The sequence below is a fragment of the Pyrus communis genome, chromosome 4, assembly GCF_041283825.1.
Source record: "Pyrus communis isolate YQ-2024b chromosome 4, ASM4128382v1, whole genome shotgun sequence".
In the NCBI taxonomy this organism is placed as follows: domain Eukaryota; kingdom Viridiplantae; phylum Streptophyta; class Magnoliopsida; order Rosales; family Rosaceae; genus Pyrus; species Pyrus communis.
In genome coordinates this window covers 1,975,512-1,996,121 of record NC_142568.1, presented here as the reverse complement: position 1 = coordinate 1,996,121, position 20,610 = coordinate 1,975,512, and the positions used below count along the sequence as shown (strand labels likewise).

At 36.2% G+C, this 20,610-nt stretch overlaps 2 protein-coding genes across 4 annotated transcripts; both read right to left on the bottom strand.

Moving 5' to 3' along the window:
- Window positions 1–3,136: 3,136 nt before the first annotated feature.
- On the bottom strand, window positions 3,137–9,631 carry LOC137721778 (MACPF domain-containing protein At4g24290). Its single transcript, XM_068460797.2, has 7 exons — window positions 9,152–9,631; window positions 6,651–6,889; window positions 5,938–6,136; window positions 5,778–5,855; window positions 5,509–5,692; window positions 5,182–5,348; window positions 3,137–4,152 (listed from the first exon to the last, which is right to left on the bottom strand). The coding sequence occupies exons 1-7, from the start codon at window positions 9,422–9,424 to the stop codon at window positions 3,448–3,450; spliced, it is 1,845 nt and encodes a 614-aa protein (XP_068316898.2). The 5' UTR covers window positions 9,425–9,631; the 3' UTR covers window positions 3,137–3,447.
- A 3,168-nt stretch (window positions 9,632–12,799) lies between these two features.
- On the bottom strand, window positions 12,800–17,783 carry MEE12 (maternal effect embryo arrest 12). 3 transcript variants are annotated; one of them, XM_088692222.1, is made up of 6 exons: window positions 17,605–17,782; window positions 17,375–17,515; window positions 15,856–16,689; window positions 14,677–15,519; window positions 14,435–14,568; window positions 12,800–13,600 (listed from the first exon to the last, which is right to left on the bottom strand). In XM_088692222.1, the coding sequence occupies exons 3-6, from the start codon at window positions 16,421–16,423 to the stop codon at window positions 13,046–13,048; spliced, it is 2,100 nt and encodes a 699-aa protein (XP_088548348.1). In that variant the 5' UTR covers window positions 16,424–16,689; window positions 17,375–17,515; window positions 17,605–17,782; the 3' UTR covers window positions 12,800–13,045. The 3 variants fall into 3 exon arrangements, with proteins under 3 accessions (XP_088548348.1, XP_068317720.2, XP_068317721.2); XM_068461619.2 differs by having other exon boundaries at window positions 17,375–17,512; window positions 17,605–17,780; XM_068461620.2 differs by lacking the exon at window positions 17,375–17,515 and having other exon boundaries at window positions 17,605–17,783.
- Window positions 17,784–20,610: the final 2,827 nt, after the last annotated feature.

Here is a 20,610-nt window from a genome sequence, read left to right as displayed (position 1 = left end):
AAAAAATAACAAAGATATGGAGGGGCTAATATTTAGCCCTTCTTGGCTGGAAACTAGAAAAATTAGCTCGCTACCATTCATTGAAATAAAAATTAATATTTTTTAGGACTAAAATTGTGCCCAGTGCTTTTATTAGCTCTGCATAGTTGGAGGTGACTTAATGAACAAAAGTGTTTCTTACAACTGTCACGAATAGCTCTTAATATTTTGAGTGTTGATGACAAGCCCCAAATCCTAGGAACCCTAACTACTCCTCATCGTAACAATTGCCGTCGTCGCCATTAGCAACCAAGGAAAAGACAAAGATCAAACCTCGACTGAACGAATCCTATGTGGACTAAACTAATTATGATAAAGGTGAAATAATAGGTTGCTTAAACAAATTAATTAAGAATTTAGTCCGTGTAATACTAGCTCCTATAACTGAGGAATATAGTTCCAACTGTTGTTGAAAAGCACGTTCCACAACCACTAAACCACGACTGGGACTTAGAGCAACGGATGAGTAACCAACCCTCCACGATAGATGGAGGTTGGCGACCATTGCTTCTATATATACAAGGGTTCCTTACTCGCAGAGAATACATTCTGAATATGAGGGTTCTATCACCATAAGAATATATAAGGTCTCCAACTGAGTAGAAGAAACTGCTTGAGTTGCATCCATGACTTCCTCAGGTTCAACTCTAACTAAATACAAATATGCATGTGATTAAAGGTTCTGTTAATACTAATATTCCAACATCGACAAAATATCTGTAGAAAATGGGATTGAAGTTTCGTACTTGAGCCAATATCCGTCATTTTCAATCCATTAGAGCCTTTGATATGCTAAAATAATATTTGAAATCTCAAGTTAAAAATGGATCTTCACTTTGTTGATTGGTCAAGGCAGATGTGTAGCAGTGCTATCCCAACCATTCATCTATTTGCAAAACTCGTAATTTACGCGAGCATGGGCCACAAGCATGTTGAAGCATGCATGCATACATGCATGCGTTTTTACATACGTACCATTATTATTCACTGGTGACCGCTGACAAGACAAGCAATTATGGGTAGAATTCACTTTCACACTTTTGGAGAAACCCCAATTATTTCACGCAGCCCTCCACTTCCCTTCAAGGCTTTTTGATTATTGCATCACCTCATTCGAATATTCATACGCTCCTGCTGCTACCTTACTAGGAGCCTGTTGTGGAGAAATAAGCAGGTGCTTAATCACCTTCAAGTGTTTTTCTTAAGCATATATGAATTTTCAATAAAAATTTTGACGTGTGAATAATAACAACACTTCTAGTATAAAACGTCTATGAATAAAAGTATTTCTTACAAAAATAATTGCAAACAAGCTCTTAATTATTTAGAGTGGTATTAAACCCACATCAATAATCCAAATAAATTTAGGGGCCGTAGCCCTTTTTCCTTTTTTTTTTTTTTGTGTTGTTTTTGGGTTTCTTTTTAGTTTTCATTTTTGTTGCTAAAGATATAGAGAAAATATGAGAGAAAGGGGGTTAGGTTCTTCCTCAGTGTTACACTAGATAAAATACTTTCAAACTTAATATTTGATGAAAAGCAAGTGATGAATTGTCTTGGTGGTTAAGGTCTTCATCTTTAACCCACTGCATCCTGAGTTTAAACCCACATGACTTCTCACAGTTTAAATAAATTTAGTATACATAATCTATCATTAATTTGTAAAAACAAAATATTTTATAATTAAAAAAAAAACCACAATTGAATTGATAATGGGTGAAGAAATTTTAAACCTAATTAACAATTAATTAAGCTTGACAATTGAATAGATAAGGAGTTCTTGAACTCCTTTCATAATCTCTTATTGTACGTAATCTAAGATAACTGAGATTCCTTTCATCATCTCTAAATCAACTCAGTTCTTGAAGTACTTTTGTATAGTTTTAGAGTGTTTTTTCTAATTACTATTTCATCATTCAATAAGAGATGACGAAAGAAATCTCAGTAATCATAGATTACGTAGGTCATAAAACGAACTTAACACTTTTAATCCCATTATTATTAGTCTAGTATCACGTTTCGTTGATCTGAAGGAGGAATAAGACAGTTCCGGAGGCATGAAGCCAAAACTTGTGTGCAAATGAACACTCACAAAAGCAAGATGGTTTAGGATGGTGGTTGCTTGTAAAAAGCACAAGCAAAGCCAACAAAACATCTTTACTTAAGGAATGACCACAATCAAATAGAATCTCGAAATTATGTCGTTTTGGGCAGGAAAGTGAATTTCAGAGACTCATTTTCTTCTCATGCATCTATGTTTACTTTTAGCCTTTGAATTGAATTAGTTAAATGAGAAATTATAGAAATAATCAATGGTATGTGGAAAGAGAAAAGGGGCGTCCAGGTATTATTTTTCATTTTTGAAGAAGTTGAAGTTCCAACAAAACTAGTCAAATGAGAACTTAAAGAATAAATGATGGAGTGGATAAGGAAAAAAAAGGGTGTGCATGTTCATTTCTCATTTGTGATGAAATTGGGGTTTCATTATAAAATCAATTAGCAAATCGGGTGATGTGGAGCGCGTGTGGCTATTGAGCTTCACACGTGGAACAACTTGCTATAATACTATAAAAAAAGTTGAGGTTGTACCATAAAACCAATTAGCAATCTGAGAAGTTACTCAACTACTTATAAGCTCATGCAGGGTCTCTTATGTAAGAAATAATTTGACCCTTTAAGAAATGAAGAAGATAAAGTCTTTATCAACTTCAATAGAAAACTTCTCCTCTCCGCCAGATACACAATGCTCAACCAAACAACAGGGCTCTCGTCCAAGAATGAGCGCATTTTTTTTCTTTTCTGTGAGAGTAGTGACCACTATTTATATAGACAAACAATTCCCTCGATTCTCCTATTATAATCCCTCTAGGAAACCAACATTGTCTCCTAATCCTAATATAAGTGAGGAATTTTAGCATTAATTCCCACTTCCGATCGTATATAAACTAAGACATCCAAACCTTTCAATACTTCTCTAAACCAATTGGAACTCAAACACCTGACCAAAATACTCCTACACTTGTGCTCATTTTTTAACACCTACCACTAATGTTCGATTCTTTCTCACCAATTTGAATATAGACACAAAACAAATGATAAATAAATCAAATAACCAAAGACCTCTTTTACCAAGCAGCAATTGGGTAATCCAAATTGGTATGTATTAGAACTGAGCTAAGACATTCAGTCCTTAGTCATTACATATAATTTTACTCTAACAACTCCCCCCTATGCACAACATTATTACATATACACCCTTATAATATTTATTAAATACAAAAACCTTGAAATGAAAAAAAAAAAAAAAAAAAAAAAAACACAAAACAAAACAAAACAAAACAAATCAAAACAAAAAAAAACAAAGAATGACTACTATTCTTTCCACTCTAAATGTACAAACAAAACTGCACTTCACCAATAATCTAACAAGGCAAACTTTACATGTAAACCAATTTTACCTCCCTCTTTTACTAGTTTAGCAGCTGTTACTAACCAATGTCCCGGAGCATCATGCGGGCCACGGACAACCTCTGCTGTTTCCACGTATTTAAGAAGCTTTGATGAGTGATTTAGCATGGGTGGTCCGTCTGGATATACACCCGAATTAAGTGCAGCTGGATCCTGTTTTTGCTGATCAGTTACCGTCCGCTGAGTGAAGGTGAACGTTGTACTCAGATTCGTAAGGAAACTTGATTTGTGAGAAGCCTCTGGTACCGCAGCCCACTCAGTCTTCCGGATTCCACAATTGGGCACGTGGGAAAAATGCAGACGAAGGTGAAGTACTGTCTTGGGCCATTTCCCTTTGCTAAGGAGCTGTGCACCAGTTACAATGTACACGCCATCTGAATCTCCCTTCAACCAGTTGGGGTCATGCTTGACTACAGAAGAACAAATTTTCGAATATCTCTTCCAATTAATTGGCTCTAAGAACTGGTTGCTCAACTCAGAGTCATCAGAACCCCGCCACCAGCTTGGCCTTGTGCTGGTATTAGCCACTGAAAGATCCATGGTATTTGGAAGGCTCGAGAGATGTTGTACATGTAGGGCTAGCCGATTTCGTCTTTTCCCTTCTAAGTACAGGCGTAGGCCAACAACTGGCTTTTGATTGGTTGAAACCTGAATAGACAGAAATTAGATGGGGAATGAAAATCAATTGAATAAAAGGCATATATAATCAAGACCAAACTGTTTGTGCTTGAGCTATTACAGTACACAGAGCCAATGCAGTAACGTAACTGCAGATTTCATTTGGAGTTGACAAACAAAACAACGGTATGACTTCATTCAGATTTGTTTAATCATCTCTATTTAGTGCATGTTTAAGCAAGAGTGCTTTTTTGTGGGACAAAAACAAATCTGCTAAAGAAAGCCCAAGAGATCCCATTGGAATTTAGATGTCAGACTGAGGTGCGACTCTAGGCATACTGAACAGACAGACATTGAAACTATATCAAATATGCGTGTAACTTTCAAAAGGGAACACTGCCATTCAGCATCTGTAATTACTTTCCGTTTATCTCCAACTGATATTGCATATTTAAATATAGCCGGTACATGCCAGCCTTGATCTCTCCACAGTCCAGTTTTGGGTGACAAGGCATGAAAAGTATTCTATGGAGGAGGTAAAATTGTAAAACATGCATATGCATACGTACGATAACCCTGGCTTATAAGGCACGGAATCCATCTAAGATGGATAAGATTTGGTGAAGATGCAGCTATCCTTGTATCAACTTTGGTAACTAATAAGTCAAAAGTTTGGTATGCTATTGAAAATTAGACATAATGACGTCACATCTACAGAAAAGATGTTGCTTGCAAACTAAGCAAGAAACCTTTCTGATCCAGTAAATATGGGCCGTGGTTTATCTGTTAGTTATTTTAATTCAATTCAGAATTGGATTTTACTTCAAAGCTTATTCAAAATGGAGTCAGATTATTAATTACAAGACGTGTTGTAACTGCAGGCCATGATTCCTATTCTATTAGAACCAAAGAGTAGTTGAATCATTTCGATTTCTTCTGCTTCAAGTTTAATAGTCAAAGTTTCAAAATCTATCAATTTCCAAACTCTTGTGTATGTGTATGTGCATGTAGAGAGAGAGAGAGAGAGAGAGAGAGAGAGAGAGAGAGAGATTCAGGCACCTGTGTAGAGTTAACATAGATCTTAGGACCCATTAAACTGAATTGCAAGGTAGGACAGGTGGCCTTTTTACGTTGAAGCGATAGAGGCATCTCACAGAACATAGGTGCCCATTGCCTAGGAACTTGGAACTCCAAGAAATGTTGTAAATCCTCTGGAGCAGGCTTGTCTGAGATGAGGATTATGGATCATTAAATGCCCATTTGAGGTAAAAAAGCTCAAGAAAGATGTGTTGATATCATTGTAGGGTACATGCTGTGCAATTAATATGAACCCTAATAGTAAAACTTATGAACATCAGTCCATTGGTTGGGCAGTGGATAACTTACAACGTAGATACAAGTTGATTGCATGACTAAGATAGCCACTTCCTGGAATCCCGGTAAGAAGAGAAGTAATAGGTACAAACTTAAAGCTGATAGCTTCTGGTTCAGTAAGCACTGACTGGAGCCAATTGGAATGACCATTCGAGAACACATCCCCTCCTCGTTTTGAGAAAATCATAGTAAGACCCTGTTCAAGTTAAAAAAAGAGGAAAAGTTAATCACAGCCTAGGATTGTTATTGTCCATACTAAAGTCCTTGATCTTTTTGCTTACATCCTTGCTTGATGTTTCGGGAAAAGTGGTTAACTGCAAAGTGTTTGTCTGCAAAATAGGATCGAATACATCTGGAACCTACAGAAATGGTTGCCTTCATCAAATATCTACATGTAGAAAAAAAGGTATAAAACATTGAATAACAAATTTAGCAGCTTACTTTATGTCGTCCATCTCTTGTTTTTCCCCGTAGTAAAGAAGGGCTTCCGCCTGAAAATAGGAAATCCCCAAGATCCTCCAGGCGTCTTCTGACATCGGCTGTGGGAACCGGTGAGGAATATTTCTGCTTGACACAAACTAAATCTTGACCTCCAACGGCCATTCCTATTATTATATGTGTCCCGTATGAACGGATGAACCTGCATTTGAAACTTATCAGTACCAAAATCACACCACAACTATTATCATCATCGCAACATTCTGCTTCCAAGATCATTATTCTAGCATAAGAAATTAGAACTCAAATACAATGGTATAGAATACAAACGCAGTATGTACAACTAAGACAATAGCACAAAGGTGCTATCGATTAACTGCAACTTAACCTTTAGAATGACCTCATTTTCTACAGATAAATAAGCATCAGTATTGACAGGGGTCAGTACCAAGCGGGAAATAAGAAACATAAACAAGCATCGTGTTATGGCAAGACACCCTGATAAATAAGTAAAAAAAAAACATACAATCCAAAAGTTCCAACCATAACAGAGTGGTTTATCTGTTAAAATCGTACTGAAACAATGTAGAGATTTTCCTAACAGATCCTTAAAGTATGTATTGTTTTCCAGGGTTATGCACTTTCTTTAGATGAAAAGGCTTCCAATTTGTGCAAAGGAGTAAAGACAATTTTTAGATCAATTTCGAAATATGTACCTAGATAATGCGGCTGGATCCCAACGAGATGGAACAGATTTCTGTACTTTGTTATGCAATATTAACGGAGATGCTGTTAGGTGCAGATAGTATAATGAAATGAAGAAACCATCGAAAGAAAGAGATTTGGTTTCTGCAGCATCTTGAAGCCAGTCTCCAGTTAAATCGAAAATGGCATTAAGATAGCCTGACGGAATTTTCCCTTGCACAGAAGATTTCTGATTAAGTAGCTCCGACATCTGCAAGAACATTATAACCAAAACTAACGGAATAAGTTTTAAGGCTTAAATATATGTTTCCTTCCATGTAAAAAGTACCAATCAGTACATATAATTAACATTCAAAATATAGTTTGTCATAATTCCATAAACAGGAAAGAGGAGAGAAAGAGAACGAAAAGACTACCAATGGAGAAGCAATACATGTTCCAACCAAAAACCATATAGACAGTCAGCTATAAGAAATCTATAGTGTTTTAAAATAACTAACACACTGCAGTTAAACGTAAATAACACCATTGACAAAAGAACTGAATGCAGGACTTCCTGAAAATGGAAGGGCAACAGGGGATCAAAATGTTGTATTGCGAAACAATAGCACCCAAAACTTGGTACCATCATTTTTTTCTCTATATTTTCCATTTTTGTTGTTAATCTAACTTCTAAAAGAACTTCGACCATAGTACAACAGAGTATTCAACTGTTTCTCTTAAACATAGTATTTCATCTGTATTAACTTGATAGTATAGTGGATTCTGTTGAAAGTATAGAATCCTACATCAGGAATTCTAAGCTTAGCGTTTGAGCTTCTCCACCCATGACCAATTGGTCTCGGGCTAGTGAGGATGTTGGGATATCAGGATGCTGGGATATTATACTAGCCTTCGAGTAAATTCCTTAGTCCAAGTAGAATTTCCAGTTTTAATCCCACAAGAAAAGGTAAAGTACCTATGTAATCAAATCTTTCACATTGGTCGAGCGCAATTAATGGATTAGAAGTTTTGGTTCACTGAAGGCACATATGCCTAGGGTCTTCCTCCTTTGTTCTTTTCCACAAAAGCATTGTATCTGCCACATTTCATATGCATGCTGCTCCATTTTCGTACAGTCAATTACTTTTTAACCTATTTACTACCCCAAACCAGATCCTTTTCATCCCAACTAGAAGGTTAAACCCTCAAAACAACTCCAAATCTCCAAAGCATTGTTGCTGGTCTAGAAATTCCAGAACCCTAATTTTTTGCCTGTTTGCTTTATTAACATATCCTTCAAAACCGGTCCCAATACCTAATCCACCACATGAGTGAGATGCATGCATATGAAGTTTCCCTAACACGTACTATTTCAGAGACACGAGCAAAAAATTTTATCCTGAATGTAATACAATAGGGATCACACCTCCAATCAAAACGTCAACTACCTCTTACAACAAAAACAGAATAGACCTTATTTCATTGTGGTATAGCTATGTTTCAACATTGTATTTACATTTAACTTTATCCTTTTGTACTTAATACAACCAATCTGATTGTTTGACCAATCAAAATTTCGTACTTCTGTGGGATCCTCCCTATCGCCTGATGGAGCTTGTGTAGGTAGATGTTGCCTGGTAGGGCCGATAGAGAAGGGAAGGGTCAAGAAATTACAAATCAAACATGCTCCAAATTTCATCACCTCCCGAGTCTAGTTTACTATCAATGTCCCTGAAATCATATTCTGTTGCCTATTAAACATCATCTACTGAATCTTGCTTTCTTATTGCCCCGGTGCATCACTTTCTAATTTTCAGCATCACATACCTGTGGCTGTACCTTAGCAGTACTACTTGGTTTTCCCTGCCGTACTCAGGGGTCCAGCCAAAGTGAATTTTCCACAAGTCCCTCCTATGGTCCAATACTATGTAGGTCAGTTTTGGCTTTGATATTTGAGTAATTGAGAATTACAATTGTCAGATTACAAACTCCACGATAACGCGTAAACTAGCTGGCCCCTCCAGTTTCGTACTTGTTTGTAAAAATTCTATGTTTACTTCCCGTTGTCGCGATTAGCCTTTGTTAGGATTAGATACTCTTAGACAAGAAAATACTTGCAGGTGTAGAAGATGTAGTTAACTCTAGAGTTTTGATATGTAATTAAGGAAGAAGAAGAGAGAAGCTTTGCGATTTGCCCGTTGGACTGTGTTTTGATCCTTACTGGTCTTCTTAACCAAGTATTAGCCACAGTAAATTAGAAACTAGGGGCTCGTTTGGAAAGTGCTTTTAAATGACCAGAAGCACTTTTCGAGAAATGTTATTGGGTTTTCTACTAAAGTAATACTAATCAACTTGATTAGCTTGATTAATTAAATAAAATCGATCTAAGCACTTAAGGCACCTGAATTCCAAAAGAGAAAGTAGTTTAATCAACTCAATCAAGCAGTTCTCAATCACAAGAAGTGCCATAAACCAAACACAAAATTGCAAAATCTCAGAAGGAAACAATCAAAGATTGAGAAATTTTCACCTGATTTAATTCAAGAACATCGGATTTGAACCGAATTCGATCGCCTTTATCGCAACTAATATCCTGAGGAACTCCAGGAATGACAACTCCTCCAGCATTTGGAATCACAATGTCCCTCTTACTAGCCTCGTTCAGCACCACCAACCTCCCATCACCTCCCTTCAACCCTTTCGCAAACTTGAGCCTGAAATCGCTGCTCAAATCAAATCCCTGCCCAAGTGCCTCCAACGCCCTCACCTCAATGGCCTTCTGGGGGGCACCCTCCATCTTCATCCTTCTCTCTCTCCCCCTCTCTTGTCTCTCTCTCCCCTATCTTTCTCTCTCTCTCTCTCAAACAATCACAAGAAATGGCACCAACCCATGTGCTGCTATCAACCCAAATCAGCAAAAGTGCTTCTGATTCTGATTGATTCAAGAAGCACCTTTCAAATTCAAAGACTTGTCAGCCAGCTTTGAATAGAACCGCCACCTAGAACAAATGATTCAACGATAGACAAAGTACGAGAATTTAATTTAACCACGGTTCTAAATAGTCAACTAAGTGTGCTGTCCGTTTGTTTGTATACCTTTTATACAGTCTTTTTATCTTTACGCTAAGTTAAATAAAATAAAAAAATAAACCTTGTAAGAACGGCAATGGCTGCATATGGAAGGATCAGCTTAAGGCTTTGAACGTGGAAGATTCCGCTTGTAACGTCGAAAATTATAATAATTAATTGACAGTTACATGACAATTATTAATCCTTTTGCTCAAAGAAAAAAAAACTACGTGAACGGCATGATCTATATGGAGCGTATCGTCGATACTGATATCACAAATTTGTATTGAGGATGAAATTAAATTAAAAGTTGTCGATTTTGTTAATCGTGTAGTTTTAAAGGGTAATGAAAATTGTAGTAATGATCCATCAATTTTAATACAATTAGAGAGTTGGTATTTCAACTAAGTGCTTGTTTAGAAGTGCTTTTAAAATGACGAAAAGTGTTTTCGGTAAAAATGTTTTTTGAACCAATTCTTAGTAAAAACTTAAGTAAATCCTGGAAAGGCACTTGAAAGTGCTTCCTGGAAGCACTTTCAAGTGCTTTTGGAACCCAAAACATTTTCTCTTAAGCACTTTTAATTATTTTAAAAGCACTTCCAAACGAATCCTAAAAGAACATGACCATTGTTCTATTAACTCATCAAAACATGTAGTTATGGTCTTTTTTGTCAACTCTATCAGAACTTTCATCAAAATGAGTCGCGGTGTATGAAACATTGCTACAATTGGTTAAAGTTGAAGCATTAAAGTTGAGGAACAATTACTTCAAGTGAGTTAAAGATGAGGGACCACCACTACAATTTTCTTATTTTATTTTTCATATTTGTCCCTTGATTCTCCTCACATGTATGGCGTGTGACTCATTTTAATGAAAGTTCTGACAGAGTTGACGAAAATGACCATAGATGCACGTTTTGATAAGTTAAAGAACAAATGATCATAAGTTTTTAGTTGAGGGGCCAACTTTTCAATTGCATTAAAATTAAGAGACTGTTCCCACAATATTCTCTACTATTTAAAATTACACGATTAATAAAATTTACAACTTTTAATTCAATTTCATCATTGATTACAAGTTTATACCATCAATATTGGCGCAACGTTCCATATAAATTATGTCATTCACGTAGCAATCATTTTTTATTTTTTAATTAAGCGACCATTTTTATAATTTTTCTTAATAGTATGTAACCCTATTTAAGATATTTTTCTATTCAAAGTTCGCATTGATCGTGCTGATTTTTCTTTTTTAATTTATATTGTCTTGTATTATCCAATTGCGAAAAATGGGAAGCCAATAAATTCGTGGGTGGTTGGTTTCTTTTCAAACAAAATGTGAAGTGTTGACAGTTGAATCCTTGAATATTGACTTGGGAGGAAAGCTGGCGGCCTGTGGCTTCCCAAGTCAAACCTCCATTGCCTAATTTCTTAACTTGCTCTTGTTTGTATTTGCATCATTGCACGTGTTGGTCAGCGACAGCCTGCAGCTCAACGTCGTTAGTTTGGGCCTGTTTGGCCTTTAGCTATTTGTTGCCCTTCATGTTGAAACATCGTCAGCAGTGGTAGTGCCAGGATTTCATATATAAAGAATCTCCGACGAAGCGAATATTGCACTACAATAAGAGGGAGTGAGAGAAAAATGAGGTCGGACCTGAAACGGAAAAGAGTTTGGATTTAGAACACACTTGAATTTTAAGAATATTAGACCGATATGCAATAGAAACATCTAGAGTGATAAAAATGATAATGACATATTTATACTTTTAGAAAAAGACTTTTAAACACCTATTTATAAGTTTATTATCTCTCTCTCATCTTTGTGTGAATTTCTTTTACCATCTTGAAGAAAAGCTCAAAGGGGTTGCAGCATGAACAAATCTAATTTGAATTTCTAGGGTTCTAGTTAGTGAAGAAAAACCAAAGGCGATTGAATTGGTTTTATCTTGGATGCTTAGTTGTGAGAGAGAATGGCCTTTTTTTTTTTTTTTTTTTTTTTTTTTTACGAAGAAAGCTTCAACAACTAAGTTGGATGCTTTCTTTCCAATTAGACTAGAATTTGTAAGATGGTATGCTGCTTTCTCTGGAGATGGTCATTTGGATACAGCCAAAGTGCTTGGACGAATCCAATGGTGGGGTCTGAGAATTCTTGTTAGGTTGCTTTGATCCAAATAGCACATTTAATGAACGAAATAGCTCAGGCAGTGCCATAGGTTATATATATATATATATATATATATATATATATATATATATATATATATATATATATATAAGAGGTTATTTTGGGAATAATAATGGGTGGAGAAATAACATTTTAATTTTTTAAGTTTCTATGGTGGGTGAAATTATAATGTGAGTGAAAAAATTAGACAATGGGATGAGTCTAGTAGCAATCAACATCTATTATAGTAGCAAGAAAATGAAAAGACCATTCTGGTCCCTTAAGAGCTCCGCCAATGTGGGTCATGTAATCCTATTAATGACTATTATGTTACAATACGATAATATCAATTTGCACGCATCTGATTTCATAAGAACGCTAAAGTGAAGTGAATTTAGGCTAAAATAATAATATGATAAGTGACTACTCGACGTTCTCATGTTGCAACCCACATGTACGAGATTTACAAATGACTACTTGTAAAGAGCCATATACAAATCCTTCTTAAATAGCTTTGTAATTCTACATTTCTGATCATTCTATTTTACTTTTAATAATCCATTTATTTCTCACTTTTAAATCCCTTTGGAATATAAAAGTCCGTCGTGTAAACAATACACCTAATGAATTAGTAAAGCCGCCAAAAAGGACGAGCTGCTACCGTCAACCCTTCTGTTGATAGAGAGACTGGGTCAACGAGGACATTAGGTTGGAGTTGGCCCATCCCTTCTTATTTTGTACACGTTAAACCACGTTAACATTTTATATTGATTTTTTATAAAGATAATAAGATAAAAAAACAACAGTAATATAAAATGTTAACGTGACTTAACCATGACCGTACAAATAGAAAGGAATAGGAGTGTATGGAAAGTGGGAGGGCAGAGAAGCCAGCTCCCATTAGGTTTGTATGCGATGTGGAATGTTGAGACCAAGTACCACACATAAGAAATATGGCCTATGTAGATAAGAGAATTCAAACTGCTGACATTCGCCACACGGTAAACTATTGCCTCTCACGGCCCGATTGACTCTATAATGTACTTGGACTGGTGCATGTTTTCAAACACGCCGGTTGAACTTGAATTCAATGCTACGAGTGTTTTGATCGTTAGGTTTGATTTCCACAAGTATTTAGGTCTTCTATTTTCAATCTCAACCATTAATTCATATATCATTCAATCTCAACCATTAATCAATCGACTCCCCAATATTATTTTCCGCATCTGGAAACATTTCAGTGCAATACTCGCATGATACAACCGGAGGGGTCAAATGCAAGCAGTGATTGATTCTCTTTTCCAACCATGCCAGCCTCCTCTCGATGCTCAACACCGCGATGTGCATACACCGAATTTCAACCTGGGCAACTCTAGCACAAGCACGAAGCAAGATGTAATAATCTGCATGTGCAACGTAAGTATACGCACCTTCATCCTTCTTCCGCACATAGTGAAGGTAATCAAATCTTTTGAGGTTCACCCTCGGGGGAATATAGCAAAACCTCTTCTCCTCCATGTCCAATTTCATTCGACGAATGGCTTCATCTTTGAGAGTTTCCGCGTCGTTAGCTCCTGAGCACTGACTATTTTGTGAACTGGCACAGGAATGATCGCCAGTTTTGTTCCCTTGATGGTCGCCTGAGAAGGGAGTGCCATCACTTGCGCATTCATCACTGTCCCTCAACCTTTTCTGTTCAACATCTCTATCACCAAACAATCCTTTTCCGGCTGCTGTTTCAGAATCCTGAAAACCAACAATATACATTGTGAAATGGTGTATTATTCACAGGTCAGACTAAAAGCCTTGTTAAGTATGTCCTTCTCATTGTCTATATGCATCAAGACAAAAACCAGTGAAACAACTGCCGTTAACTAAAAGTGAACACAAGATGTATCAAAGCTCCATAATCACAAACTTCAAAGGGCAAAAAAGATAATATCCTGTTCGAAAAAACTAGCCTGTATGCAGTATATGTATTGAAAGCTCAAATGAGTGGAACAAAGGCATGAATTACAGCCACATCTCAACTAGAGAAGCTTCCATCAGAATTTACTAATCACACTAATTTTCTATCTTTTTTTTTCTCCATATTTTTCTCTCTTTTTCAAAGTTAAGGAAATTTGCTAGTTGGAGTCCAATCAATGGGGTAAAGCCACAAAATGTACACGATGGGCTGCAAATAAGAAAAATTAAGTTTCAAGGAGAAAGCCTAACTTTCTAATAAAACAAAGGATGCCTAGCCTCACCATCATTGTTTTCTGCTGTGAAATACTGACAAAAGTGACGAATCTTTCCAGTTGTTATTACAAAGAACTTACATACTTCAGATATGAGATGCTAACAAAACAAATTTCATAACATTCTAGAATCGGGTATATCAATCAGGTTCTTTTCCTTGGCTTACTACATATATATTTACATCTAACCAAGGGCTTCTGAAAGAATTTGAACTAATTGTGCCACAGTTCAGCGTTTCTGTCCACAATTAAGCTGAGTACAGAATTTTTTATCTAATATGTGTCACGAAATATGTGTTTGAGAAGACAATATCGCAACAGAAGTCAAGCTATACATTACCTTTCCACTCTGATAAAATTCCCATAATGATTCAATTAGCTCTTCTTCCTTTTCATCATTCAACGATGATTTTGATCCAGCAAAGACTACATCCTTGCAGAACTGAAGATACGTCGGCAAGTCCTTGCAATATTCTGCCAACAAAATGTGAGAATTTAAAACTTTATGATCAAATAATTGAAGGGTGGGGGCAAAGTGATAAATAATATGAAGAACACCTACTGAATTGCATCATTATTTACCATAAGAATCTGCAATTTCATTATATCTTGCTTCAAGGCTGGACAGAAGTTCTGCAGCATCCAATTCAGAGCTCTGAGCATTTGATGAGTTTCTACCAATACCTGTACCCAAATCATCCAGACTGCGGGACAGAGAACCTGAATCCTCTTCTGAGCCAGACCTCATTTTGGAGCTGGATATGGTATCAAGATCTCCTTTTTGGTTTGATGTGGAAGACAAAGCATGTTTACGGGACAAACATTTTTCCCATTCTCCAAAACCATGAATATTGTACAGAATTCTCACTGCTACAATCACTATTGACATTACAAAAGCACGAGTAGGAAGCCTAAACTCATTTGTTGATAACCACAAATCTGGAGGCATTGACCACTCATAAATGCGGCACGCATGAGGGAGGATCTTTTCAACTGGAAGAGATAACTTACCTAGATAGCGTAAAGCTATAGCATAAAAATTGACTGGAGGTAAGTGCAAGCCTATGGACTCAGAAATGGTTGCTGCCAGTGATTCCAACTTCTGCACTGGCACAGATTCAGTAGGCCTAAACATTAAGCTTGAACTTATTGGACATGCGCGTGAAGGCCCTCCTAATTCTTTTTCAATTTGAAGAAATGCAGAAAAATATGGGAGGTTTCCTTCTAATGACCATTTTACCATATCTGTTGGTAGGACTGCTTCCCTGGAAAGATGACAAGCCAGAAAGGAAACAGCTAAAGTATAAGATAATGGTATAGTGTTTCTCAACGACCTAAACCATACCATTACTGCTCGCTGACCATACTTTGTGTGCGGTTCTGCTCTGTAATTAGCACGCGGCTTAAAACCTTCTAATGTGTCTCCTGAAACAAGGAAACTCAGTGATCAAAAACAGCAATAACCATAGAAGAAAATAAAGGAACCCCAAGAATTAAAAAATCATTGAGATCAAGAATTTTCTAAATTTAATAAATAAATAAAAATTATGCAGCAAAAGACCTCTACCAGACAACCACTGAGATTCATTTTTCTACAACAATAATTGAACATAAGAATCAATTAAACTGAAATATTCCCTTATGTTTCTTTCAAGCAATTGAGTACTGCTTCAATAACCAAAATCCATAACAAGAAAACTCAATTCAAGTGAAATATATAGGTTTACTCTCTTAAAGAAATGAGATTTGGTAGCTAAAAACCTTGTCGGCCTCGGCACATCTCAGAGTCAGCCCAATCATCATCGAAAAGCCGAGTCCCTGCCAGGAAGCGTAGCCAAATGGTCGCAGACAACCCACAAATCGTAGGGTTTACCTTAAACTTCCTAACCAAAGCCTCGCATTGGAGCTCAATCAGCCGCTGCAGTCCCATCACATACCTAAGTCTAATCTGTGTATAATAGTCCTCCACACTCAACTCTATGATTCCATCCAGTCCGAAATCTGTGGGACCCGTGGGTCCCTTGGCATCCACAGCATTGTGATCCTCTGTTTTGGTTTGACTAAAAGGGTTATAAAAAGGTGAGATGTTGTCTAAGGGTTGGGAAAGAGGCTCAGGTTTGACGGCAGAGCTAACGCCACGGCGGACATGACGATTAGAGTAGAGGCCTCCACGTGCATCACCATCCTTATCGTAAAAGTCCTCATCTGCGACTCCCGTGTCCTGGTAGTCCTCAGCTCGTGTGCTGCAGTTGGTGCAGTAAAAGAAGCCATCATTGCCTTCAACCAGCCCCACAGTGCCACAATTTTCGCAAATCCACTTATCCGACATCAAGGGGGTGAACTACACCAATGCTCCCTGAATACGGGCTATGCTATATCTCAATGCTTCCATCTCCTGAGATCCTTGATCATGGTGATTTTGGTCGTTTTCTTCATCATCATAATTATCTATCTCTCTTCACTAAACAGAAACACAGGCCTTTTTTTCTTCCGACATTACTGTGTTGCAATCCTTTATTGACGCTCATAGCTCAGTCAGACCCAACCACAACTTGAAAACAGACCCATATTTCTTGTGCAAATCCGACAACACATCTGATCAATGCCAAACGAAAACAGTAATCAGTTAAACTTTTCTCTCTATCCCATATCACCAATTCACAATCACAAAACAAAAAAAAAAAAAAAAAATTGTATTTTCCACTTCTCAACCTCTTCATTTATTGGAACCCAGGAAAATTCAACAAAATCAATTAAATTTGTATTGATTCTCCTTCCTTCAGCTTATATTCCTGTGTTCTACTTAAATTTCAAAATTTCAACTTATATACCTAGTGTTCTACTTCAAATCAAATATTGATGAAAACCCAAAAACATTCCTTTACTTGTATTCCTGGTGTTCTACAATTTTATATTTTGATTAAAAACCAAAAACATTCCTTTACTCATTTTCCTGGTGTTCTACTTCAAATTTATATTTTGATGAAAAGCCAGAAACCCTTTTTACATATATTACTACTCTACAATTTCAAAATTTTATAGATAACCCAAAAAACTTGTATGCTTATATTCCTGGAATTCCACTTCAATTTTAAATTTTGATTTAAAAAAAAAAAAAAAAACACCCCATTCCCATTACACCCAGCAACCAAACTTGCAAACTTTGAGCAGAACTCAACAAAGTTAATCTACTGTACTTAACTACAAAAACCCAATAACAGAAAAATCATGAGAGATTGAGAGAACTGCATTAGAGATTGAAGTCTAACCAAGTGATTACCTGTACTATATATTAAAGCACCAATTCAAAGAAGCCTTCGAAGAATTGGTGCCCCATTTTCTCTAACCAACGAATAAACTTAACTCAATCTGCACTGAGCCTACGAAGTTCAAAGAAGCCCAAATCTTCCAATTCTACCTTCTGTCCAATTATCCAGTTCAATATTTCAATCTCCGAACAAAAAAATGTCGAAATAGCCAAAATAGAGGTTGAGAGAGAAGGAAATTTGCCTTTTTGTCGGTGAAGAGTGCTCGAACCAGATGAGAGGGAGAAATCGAGCTCGAAGGGAGAGTTCTCGAACGGCAAGAGAGAGCTGGGGAGGAGCGGCGAGAGGATATGCAGAGAAGCGCGCATTGGGTTTAGGAGAAAGAGACGGGTTTGGATTGTGAAAATTTCATTAATCGGTACTGTTAATCCGCTTTTCTCCCTTTTTTTATTATTATTATTATTATTATTTTTTTTTTTGAAAAGAAAATGATTCGGAAGTTTGAGTATTAATGAAAAAGGCAAAATAAAAAGTAAAATGAATGGTATCATGATTTACTTTTTACTATAAAAATATCATTTTTTATTAAAGTGAACAGTACTGGTAGCTTTTCGTTAAAGTTCCTTTTTTTTTCTTTTTTTTTAATAAGTACATCGATATTTTTACACTAAGGATGAAGAAGTTCGGCTATACCACATAATAGACAACTTAAGTTGGTATCGAATTCATCATCCACGAGATTCGAACCTAAGACCAGACTATATTACTGAGTGACCGCTTTTCTCCTGTTTTGAAAAAAACAAATATTTTTTTTCTTTATAAAATATAATTAAGGTGTATTTAATTGGTAGTTAAGAGATTATATTCACATACCTTCAATTACTTCTCACACATTTTTATATTTTTTTAATAGTTTTTTTGATATTCTACACATCACTAACATTTGATAGAAAAATATTAAAAATTTGAAAAGACGGGAAAAAATAATTTCGGGGGTTTGCATATAACCCCTCCAATTTAGGAATTTTAATGAATTTATAAATTTAAATAGAGTGCAAATATCAATAATGACGAATTTGCAATTAATTTATTTTGAAACTTATTATTTTTTGAACAAACTAAACTAGCTATACTAAATGAGAGGAAAAAAACTTATGTGAGGTTCGGCTTGCCACTTAACTTTATTAAGTGGCACTATTGACCATCCAAAATGTATTAAGTTTTAAATATAATTTTTTATATTTAAATTAATCGTAATTATTTTTTATACTAATTAATATACACCATCAGATTGATCAAATGTTTTTTTTTTCTCCTCCTCTTTTTAATTCCCCAAACTCTCTGCCGAATGTGGTAAAATAAACGCTCACTTACCACGTGGCAAAATTTGAGTGGTCGGTAGTGTCACTCAACGAAGTTCGGTGACAAGTCGAGCCCCCACACAAGTTTTTTTCAAGAGAGAGAGAGTGGGCTTAGCCTAACAATAGACTAGCAATAAAGTGGTTCAAATTCGTTTTTGGCAAGAATCGAACTTAAGACCTCTCACTTACAAGTAAAGAAAAATACTACTAGATCGTAGTATTTAATGGGGAGTAAACTTGTGATTCAAACTATATTAAAAATTGAGGGAGGAAATAATATAGGTGGGTGGACATAGCATAAAGCCCAGTGTCCATTCCTCTTCTCAAGCCTAACAATTAATTTCACGACCTCTTAAATTGATATGAAATGACACCAAAATAGTAAGTTTCGAGACAACTTGTTAATGATCGGATTCTTATTATGTCGTGTTAAAAAATCGCATCATTATTAAATCACCTGTTAAGAACGTAATAAAATATTGTTTGTCAGGTCTAGATATTATACATATCAATTTTTTGCATGATTCATAATTGCGAAACGAAATGATACATGACCCATTAACGAATCGGGTCGTTATCGAATCATCTGTTAAGAACCTTTTAATATAACAAATTTGATTAGACATGACTCATTAAAATAACAATTATGACATGAAGACAACAAACACGACCCATTAGGTCTACGTCTTCAGTTAATAATTGAGGAAAGAAGAGAAATTTTCTCGAAGAAGTTTGAAAGAAGGGTTGGCATGAGGACATTCGGGGTTGCTATAGGACTCTCACCAGTCCCCACCCACGCCATAAGCGTGAAAAGGAAGCATTCCTTGTTCGTACAGTCCCAGTCCCACACCCAATCGCTCTCTACTCTGTCTTCCTCTCTGGTTTTTTATTTTAATTTTATTTGTTGGCATGAGGACATTCGGGGTTGCTATAGGACTCTCACCAGTCCCCACCCACGCCATAAGCGTGAAAAGGAAGCATTTCTTGTTCGTACAGTCCCAGTCCCACACCCAATCGCTCTCTACTCTGTCTTCCTCTCTGGTTTTTTATTTTAATTTTATTTGTTTGTTTCAAGTTTCTGTCGGTGTCAGGTCTCTCTCCATACAGAAATATGGGTCGGGCGAAGCAGACTGCTCGCAAATCAAGCGGCAATAAGATTCCTCAGAAGCTGCCTACCGTCCAAGTATGTCCATTTTTTGTTTGGATTCATCAGTTCCTTTATTTTTCCCTCCTAAATGCATCATTTCAATCATTTTTTGTTTACTTTATTGAGTTGCATTTTCTTGGTTTAAATGTTGAGAAAAACAGCCCGATATACTCAGTATCTAACCGTTTGTATCATGCCGGCACACTGAAAATCACTCTTAAATGTAAAGCTTTGCCCCCATTGAATAACACCGAATTGTTCTACCAAATTTTCTTTTTATGGGAAAGAAGATGAAACGTTTGAAATTGCATTTCAGAAATTCAATGTCAACTTTCATAGTCTTCGACTGTGGTTTTCGAATGTGAATGGAAAGATGAAGAGAAATGCTAAGGGACTCTCTCAAAAGTAGAACTCTGTCATATCTTAGTTTGACGTCAATTTCTGTGTCAATATTATAAAATATTTTGTCAAAATCATGAACTGACAGAGAGTTCATATAAAGTCTCATTTTGAGAGTCCCTTAGTATTTTTCAAAGACGAATGGGGAATTATTTTGCCACTCTCTTTTTCTCCCCGTTCACTCCTCCCTTTTTATGTTTAGCATTGGAAATGAATAAATCAAATGAGAATCAAGGGACAAAAACAATAAAAGTAGCGTGTATGGAAAAAAATGAGTTTGTGAATATCACTGCTCCTTTTAACAAATGGACTACTCAATGATTTAATCGCTTTCTCTATGTTA

Bases quoted from the DNA above. Each gene is read 5' to 3' on its own strand.
- LOC137721778 (XM_068460797.2), bottom strand. From the start codon at position 9,424: ATGAAGATGGAGGGTGCCCCCCAGAAGGCCATTGAGGTGAGGGCGTTG. The intron at 6,890-9,151 runs GTGAAAATTTCT...ATGTTCTTGCAG, and splicing joins ATGTTCTTGAATTAAATCAG to ATGTCGGAGCTACTTAATCA. The intron at 5,856-5,937 runs GTAAGCTGCTAA...CCATTTCTGTAG, and splicing joins CAAGAGATGGACGACATAAA to GTTCCAGATGTATTCGATCC.
- MEE12 (XM_068461620.2), bottom strand. From the start codon at position 16,423: ATGTCGGATAAGTGGATTTGCGAAAATTGTGGCACTGTGGGGCTGGTT. The intron at 15,520-15,855 runs GTTTTTAGCTAC...TCCTTGTTTCAG, and splicing joins GATGTGCCGAGGCCGACAAG to GAGACACATTAGAAGGTTTT. The intron at 14,569-14,676 runs GTAAATAATGAT...TTTTGTTGGCAG, and splicing joins TGAAATTGCAGATTCTTATG to AATATTGCAAGGACTTGCCG.